Source organism: Branchiostoma belcheri, unplaced genomic scaffold, assembly GCF_001625305.1.
Source record: "Branchiostoma belcheri isolate BF01 breed outbred unplaced genomic scaffold, Haploidv18h27 scaffold26, whole genome shotgun sequence".
In the NCBI taxonomy this organism is placed as follows: Eukaryota; Metazoa; Chordata; class Leptocardii; order Amphioxiformes; family Branchiostomatidae; genus Branchiostoma; species Branchiostoma belcheri.
In genome coordinates, this window is record NW_017803865.1 from 1,299,199 (window position 1) to 1,307,157 (window position 7,959).

The following is a 7,959-nucleotide window of genomic DNA, read 5'->3' on the forward strand; positions in this document are numbered from 1 at the left end:
CACTACAATTGTTCAAGCACAAACATCCAAGAAAAACCTCCTCCTAACACTGACTCCTACAACTTACAAGGAGATATTCAAACCTCCTTGCTCCTACCACAAAAGTAAGTCCCTGTGAAAATAAATGAAATCTACAGTAATAGTAGACAATGATATATGCAAGACTACTATGTTTATAATATCATCACAACAACATCCTGGCTCATGATGGATTTCCCTGTGATATCTCTGAAGCACAGATGGTGAAGTATGGCATCAATATCCACATCTGGGCTTCTCTTCCTTTCTACTACTAGTACCAGGGAATCGTGAATGCCAAGCCCCTAAATAAGATTATGGTGGAACATCTCTGCATAATGTGCAATTATAACATGATTGGTAACATCTAATGGATTGCTGAACACACAGCTAAACATACACATAAACACGCAGTCACACGCGCATCGGCTGTGTGCGTGTTGCTAAGGTGAACACTGAAATAAAGGACAGAAAACCGCGATCAATCATCACTCTCCAAGCAGAGGTTGATTGGGAAGACAGTGACCTTCCCTGTGTACCGTTTTGGCCCAATATTCGATGGCCAGTGTCTCGCCTATTTGATACTTAGTACTCTCCTTCCGGTATTACAAGACTTGCTAATGGAGATTGCGATCAATTACTGTGAACAAAATGATGCATAGTCATCCCAGTCAATTCAAAACAATCAAAAGGTGAGGGTAGAATCCAGTAGGTCCGTCCCCCATTTCGCCCTCAGCGAAATTATAACGGTACCAGTAAATGGGGCCACGGGATGTCGCAACAAAAAGAAAGGCCGGATACACCCAGCCACAAGAAAGGAAATATTCCCGAACACAGACCAGAGCGGGACAGAGTCCAAGCCCAGCTGCACATCAACAGAAATTCCCCCCACACCAACAACTGGTCAAGCAACCCCGAGCATGATAACTGTCCAAATTTTCCACCTACCTGGTTGGCCTTATTCAACTGCTTTTTTAACCCCGCCAACGACATGGTGTCGGCTGTACTCTAGACTACTGCCACGTGTTATAAAGAAAGTCAATCTCTGGTGTGGTTTGTTGTGGATCCTTGGCAAATGACAGGACGGTCCTTGCAGCTCCTGCCAGCAGCAGTACTTCAGTTCACCGATCTGGGACCTAGAGGTCGCACGGAAGTAGGAAGTGGCTCTGACGTCACCAAACCGGATATGCATACAACATCCAAGCATAAAATTCCTGACCGAAGACTTATGTGCGAAACCAGATCTTTTATCTCTGAGTAGGGGCCAATTTTCGGCCGTCAAAATGTCGTGTCTTTCTCTACAGTAGACTTTTTGAGGTACGTCATGTATTATCTGTTAGCGTTTTCATGCGAGCTCACCAAATTATCAGACGAGTTCATTCAAAATTTTAGGGAATAGTTGGGTCACATAACAAATATATTGTATATTTCAGGCATTTGATAAGATATAATACCATTTTAAAATATGATATTTTCTGTTAATACACTGATTTTATAGATACATTGATTTTTACATCCGTCATTCTTCTAATATTAAATGTGTATAAAGATATCACACCCTAATAATAGTGTATTCTTCTAGAGACGCTCTGATGTTTTGATCACATGACCAGATCTGGCCAATATGCCAACCGACCTCCGTTCCCCCCCAGTACTCCTTCCCGCCAATTTCGAAGTAGTAGGAAGGTAGTCAGATATCTTATACACTCTCTCTCTTTTCTGGTCAATTTGATGAAATTTCCCCACTTTCTTCTATTCTTGCTGTTTGTAAGAAAGCTTTAGGGTCGTTGCGAAGATGCTGGGAGAGTGTATGCCGCAAAATCCGTCGAGGATGGGCGACAGCAAGGCCGAGAAGGTTGCCGATGGTGAGACTCGGAAATTTTCCGCCATTTTCTACAAAATTTACATTTGACAAGAGAAGTAAAGTCAAAGATGTCCTAAAAGACGTATTATAAAATCGCCGAATCAAGTACATAGGACTCTTTTCGTCATACGTCAGGAAATGTCGTCAGTTATGACGATCCTTCTTTTTCCTGGCGGAAACTTGATTTTCTGTAGTCCTTTTCAATGTTTGTACTAAGCGACCAGCTGAGATTTAACGTTGACGTTATGGGTTCTTTCTCATAGCAGTTTGGCGCGCATTCTAGTAAATTCGAAGCAAACATAAGTAGGGTCCAATATGCAGTTAATATGTATGTCAAAAACGTTACTTAGTTGTCTGGTAGAGGACCAAGCTGATCGGTGTTATACAATTGTCATTCCTTTGTCATTTAAAGTTGATAGCTCAGCTACATATAGCATAATGTTTATGAATAACGTTAGATTTTTTGTTGTTTTCAGGTCGTAGCCAGGACAAAAACATCCTGTCCAGCCCACCCAGTAGTAAGAAGTTGAAACAAGGTACAATCATCTCCCAGTTGTGTCCCCTAAAGTTGAATGATGGATATTTTGGTGTACATAAAATGTAATTGTTTAATTGTTACTTTGTAACACATGTATGAAGTCCACCTCTCAAAGTTAGTCCACAACATTTTTCAGTATTTCCAACAGTGTCTGTTGTCTTTCTATTGCTTGATTGTTGTGAGCTGCTGCCTGCTGGTCATTTCAAATGGATGATTTTGTCAGAACAGTTCAGTTTGTAACCATCATCCTTTCAATGAGCCATCAATCAGAAGTGACAAAAAAGCCTAATTTCCCCGAGAATATTCTGTTAGATAAGACATAACCTGTACAGTAATGTATAAATGAATTTGTTTTCCCCATACATTTGTCGCCAGCTCGTCTTCCGTTCAAGGTGGTATCTCCACTTAATGGACCAATGTCTCCAAACACCCCAAACACAAAGAAGAGGAAGCACAGCAATGAAGAAGTAGCTTCTCCCAAAACTCCCAAGTTGTCATCAATCCACTCTCCCTGCAAGTCTGCAGAGAAAGTCAGCAACCAACAGCTGAAGGAAAAGGAAAAGTCCAAGGCCTCAGTTGTAGAAAATGCTGCTAAGTCTGTTCACGAAGGGGAGAACGAAGTCAGCTCAAGTTCAGAGATGTTTCCAGCTCCAAAGTCGCCGGCAATCAAGGCCACCTCTAAGAACGAAAAGGCCAAGACTATTGACAGTTTCTTGCAGACTACTCAGCAGCCGCTGGTATCAACATCAAACGAAGATGAGGCGATGATGATCGATCTGGCCATGACAGACAGTGATCCTGAGGAGGAGATGGCAGGTAAACAAGCTTCTCCCGTCCGTACACCTCAGGTGCAGGAAGCTGTTGAGGCAGAGAGGTGTAGCCCTTCTGTTGCTTCAAGTCTGCAGAAGAACGAGGGCCAGTCGGACGTTCAGGAGTCAGACACCATCAGCATGGCCATTGAGTCCGTCATACAGAGCTCAACAGTTAGCTCAGTCAAGGTGACAAAGACCCAGCCTGAGGAGGAAGCTGTGGCCAGCAAGAACGACCAGTCTCCGGACAGTTCTAACAAGGCTGTGTCCAGTACTCAGGCTACCACCTCACCTCCCACACACAAGGAAAGTAGCCCCGTGTCGAAATCCATTCTAGACATGTTCAGGTATGCTGAGGACAGGAAAGCTGAAAGAAACAAGGACATGCCAGTAGATCAAGAAACGATGCCTCAGCACACGTCAAAGGACGAAGTTGTAAAAGTCACCAGCCCTGTGCATGGTAAACCTGAAGGATGTACCAGTGAGAGCAGCCCCGTCAAAGCAGAAGTTGAAGCCTCAAAAGACAAGATAACATCACCTCCGACTCCATCCTTTACTTCACCAAAGGGACCATCTACCAAGCCAAGAGTCAAGGTGATTATAATTATTACATGTATCATTGAAGCCTAGTTACAAGCATTGAATCCTATTGAAAAGTTTGTCATTATTTTGCTTATCAGAAGCCAGGTTGTTGTTTTTTCTGTTGTTGTTTTCACATTTTGTACAATTTTTCCTTCAGACTCCCAAGCAGCTGGCCAGGGAAGCAGAGCAGCAGAAGAAAAGGGAAGAAAAGGTAAATGATGGATACAGTTGTTCTTAATGCAATGCAGTTTTTTTTTCAAGCTGTTTGCTTTCTTCCTGACAAGTTTTCTTTGTCAAACAGTCAATCAAACTTGAATCCAGGAACCTGTTCAATTCACCCACAGTTTCACATAAATTGAGCCATTCATCTGATCTTGAAAAACAGATTTCAAAACTGCCCAAAAGTCCATTTAGAGGACTGCTAAAAATGGACAGTTATGCACAGGTGGTCACTTTAGACGGGGTTCTTGGCTTGAATGTATATTTTTGTTGTTCAGCATTATGGTAGATAAAGCTGTGTGTATGATTTGGTATATAATATTATCATCAAATTGACTTCCATATCTTGGTTAATAGGAGAGAGAGAAGCAAGAAAAGCAGAGGATAAAGGATGAAGAGCGGGCTGAGAAGGAGCGACTTCGCTCTGAAGCCAAGCGACAGAAAGAGCTGGAGAAGGAGGAGATGAGGAAAAAGAAGGAAGAGGAGAAGAGGCAGAAGGAGTTAGAGAAGCAGAAACAGAAGGAGGCAGAAGAAAAAGAACGACAGGAGAAACTCAGGATAAGAGAAGAAGAAAGAAAAAAGAAACAGGAGGCCATTGAGTAAGAAAAATCTGTGTTATAAAACATGAAAGGTAAAATACATTGTAATATAGAAATAAGGTATTTTTCATCTCTTCTAAGACCAAATAAATGTGACATCTAACCTTCGAATGACAGTGTGCTTGGTTAAGGCTTGTAGGCATTGACTTGTTATTTTGATTCCAGGGCGAAGCTAGAAGAGAAGAAGAAGAAAGAAGAGGAAAAACAGAAGCAAGAGGAGGAAAAGAAGAAGGTGGAAGAAGAAAAGGTGACAGCTTTTGAAGACATCATATTACTCATAAAGCAGCAGTGGAAAGTTTGTTTTTGTTTCACTCATGCCTACTCACATCCCAATTGCATTCCTTACAGGCACGTAAGCAACAGAAAGTCAAAGCTGCTTTCCAGAGCTTCTTTGTTAAGCCCAAGGTAGACCCAGCTGAAACGAAGGTAAGTTTGGACATGTAGATTGTCATACATTTACGGAAGAACACATAATAAGAGTTGCTTTCATGCACAAAGATGGGTAGAGATGTTGCAAAGTTTGTCAGAGCCTAGGGCAACCCTGGCTGTGATGGCCAAATTTTGTATCACATGTACAATTGTCATTATCAGAAGACAGCTACACAGACCATGCTAAATTGTGAGCAAGCTTCCTTTCAACTTTGCTACCCTATGCCAGAGCCCCATCATAATCTGCATGTCACTCACATGAGTTCCTGACAGGTTGTCTGAAGATTGGAGCCATACCTTGCTGATGGCTCGTTTTCGGATAGTGATGTGCCTTTTCCAGCCAGCAACTTTGACAATCCACTGGAAAATGTGGCCTGGAAAGGTGTCACTTAAAAGGCTTTTCATAGCACTGTTGCCAAAATCTACTCCCTGTAAGTTTAACATTCATCATGTCCTGACTTGCAAGGAACCCATAAGATGACTACCCAGTATGTTGGAATAAAGATGGTATTCTTTTCTTGAATGTTCCTATATTTCAACTGGTCACCATTTACATGTGTGGAATGGTTTTGTTGTTAACGGTAAGGTCATACTAGTAGTTGCTCAACTCTTTCCAGGAAGAGCAACATTCTTTTCTTCAATATGCCTATATTTCAACAGGTTATACATGTACTTATAGCTGTGAAATAGTAATACCTAAAGTTTCCAACTCTTTCTAGGAGGAGCAGCAGCCTGTGGGGGCTTTCATGCCGTTTGAAGTAAAGAAGGACATGAAGCTGGCGCCGTGTGTTCGTGTGGAGAATCTCGATCTCACCAGGGTGGACCAGGGGCTGCAGAAACAGGTGTGAACTTCCTATTGTCCTAGAAGTCATATTTTATTTTTAGCATTTGCCAACAAAACTAGCACAGACATCTAAAATATGTTGCTTCCTCTGACGAATTATGATTTTTGTTACAGAGTTGAAGTGACTAGTTACATAAGAAATGTTCTTGTTTTCCTTATGTAGATAGATAGTAAATGAGTAAGAAGTATGTAACACACCTCACTTGGTTTCTACATTTCATACCTACTTATGTTTGTGTTATGTTGCTCTTTCCTCTCCTTTCTCAGAGTTGCACTGAGTTGTATTTGGCTGAGTTGAAGAAACACCATGTCCCCAAGACTGCTGGCAAGACCTTCCCCAGGCCAAGTCCTAACAGGTAAGGACTACCGTGGATATTTGAAGAGAGCTGTAATCATCTAGTTGAATTAGTAAAAAGTTCTGGGTTCGAATCCATAGCAGGCTCCAATGTTGTGTAGCTTTTGCCCTTGGGAAGGCACTTTACACTCAGGTGTCCTGGTTGTTTCAAGAAAGTCTGTAATCTCAAAACAGATGTATTTGTTATATATACCTGGGCCATGATGTCAATACAGGTGTTCTGGACTGGTCTGTATTTTACGGTATCTCACTGGCTTCTACTTGCTGCGTCGTGCTTTACATGCACTGCTTCCAATTTACCGGTCTTTTTGGTCAGTTGGACTAAATTGTGACTTTCCTGCCCAGTCTGGAAGCTGATGATGTGATGGTGGTGGAGTCCTCACCCCCGACGCGGCATGTGCGCATGAAGCTGCTACAGTTCCACGAGAACTATCGCCCTGCCTACTACGGCACCTGGAACAAGACCAGCAAACAGCTCAACCCCAGGAACCCCTTCAAGAAGGACGAGGTACACGGGTTACTTTATTCTCATCTGGGGGCAACATGGAATGAAAACTAGATCAATTTTTGTGCTTTTGTCACTCTTGCTTAACCATGGTTTGGGCTCTGCTTGCCATTTGCCAATGGAACTACAGTGCAGGTAAAACTGGAGCTGTGCAGATATTTCATATCAAGTGTTAAACAAGTAATGGCAATGCTTTTTACACTTAGAGCCTTGAACTATGTATCTATGTTGTTTTGCAGGACCTGCTGGACTATGAGTTTGACAGTGATGATGAGTGGGAGGAGGAGGAACCAGGAGAAAGCATCTCCCACTCTGAGGTCAGGGTCCAAGTAACCCTACTTTTTCAGATTCTTTAAAACTGTGTGCCTATTGTAAAGCATAGATCACATGATTTACCGGAAGTATTGTTTTTGACTTGTCTGCCTGTCTGTCTTGGATTGTGTGTGTGTGTGTCTGTCTGTCTGTCTGTCTTTATACAATTCCCAATATACACAGTGAAGCATTACAAGATATCCTCATTGCTACTACAGTTTTGTCTGTGGGACTGGAAGGGGGACAAAATCAAGTTAAGACCTTTGATTGCCTTGTTAAGTGAAGTGTTGAAGTTAATGGTTTGTTGTGCTAACTACAGGGAGAGAAGGATGACAGTGATGAGGATGCAGACTCAGACTTGGAGGACTTCTTCGTGCCCCATGGTCATCTGTCCGAGGACGAAGGGTGTGAGGATGAAGATGAGGTACTATTCTATTAACAATCAGTTAAAGATACGATGATCCTTTTATTGCAAACAGCCCCACAATTCTAATATCTAATATGGCAGCTTGGAGGAATGTGCCTCTTGTAGATATGTACTAAAAAAAAATAGGCTACCACTACAATTATTGAATGTATAAGTAAAACACTTCTGGGAGTCAACAGGGTCAGGTCGACGTTTGAGATGTCAGACAAAAAGAGAGAATTAATCCTTATGGTACACAACATTCAGTGCAGGACTTTAACCTATCCTTCCACTTGTGTATTGTTTGGAAGCCAGATATCAATACATGCCATTACCCTTCTCAGATGGAATTATACTTTATTTGAAGAAAAACCTCTTTCACTTTCCCATTCAGCCATCTAGCCCCAGTGCCCGTAAGGCTAAGGAGCTGGCCAGGCAGAGAGCATTTGAAGCTGACAGGAAGAAACAGATGAAGTACA

General features: G+C 42.1%; 2 protein-coding genes across 5 annotated transcripts in view; one reads left to right on the top strand and one right to left on the bottom strand.

Moving 5' to 3' along the window:
* Positions 1–1,400, bottom strand: part of LOC109471937 (endophilin-A3-like) — a 44,495-nt gene extending 43,095 nt beyond the window's left edge. The window contains exon 1 of one of the 2 annotated variants that reach the window (XM_019771450.1): positions 967–1,400. In XM_019771450.1, the coding sequence (XP_019627009.1) occupies positions 967–1,011 (45 nt within the window). In that variant the 5' untranslated portion in view covers positions 1,012–1,400. The remainder of the gene's footprint in view (positions 1–966) is intronic. The other variant, XM_019771457.1, reaches the window with a different exon arrangement.
* Positions 1–7,959, top strand: part of LOC109471898 (chromatin assembly factor 1 subunit A-B-like) — a 12,506-nt gene that overhangs the window by 348 nt on the left and 4,199 nt on the right. Inside the window, exons 1-13 of one of the 3 annotated variants that reach the window (XM_019771340.1) lie at positions 1,672–1,883; positions 2,359–2,418; positions 2,796–3,823; positions 3,969–4,022; positions 4,388–4,629; positions 4,795–4,876; positions 4,978–5,055; positions 5,778–5,900; positions 6,170–6,258; positions 6,603–6,765; positions 7,002–7,079; positions 7,394–7,498; positions 7,875–7,949. In XM_019771340.1, the coding sequence (XP_019626899.1) occupies positions 1,814–1,883; positions 2,359–2,418; positions 2,796–3,823; positions 3,969–4,022; positions 4,388–4,629; positions 4,795–4,876; positions 4,978–5,055; positions 5,778–5,900; positions 6,170–6,258; positions 6,603–6,765; positions 7,002–7,079; positions 7,394–7,498; positions 7,875–7,949 (2,247 nt within the window). In that variant the 5' untranslated portion in view covers positions 1,672–1,813. Of the gene's footprint in view, positions 1–1,671; positions 1,884–2,358; positions 2,419–2,795; positions 3,824–3,968; positions 4,023–4,387; positions 4,630–4,794; positions 4,877–4,977; positions 5,056–5,777; positions 5,901–6,169; positions 6,259–6,602; positions 6,766–7,001; positions 7,080–7,393; positions 7,499–7,874; positions 7,950–7,959 lie in introns of those variants that run through there. The other 2 variants (XM_019771341.1, XM_019771342.1) reach the window with 2 other exon arrangements.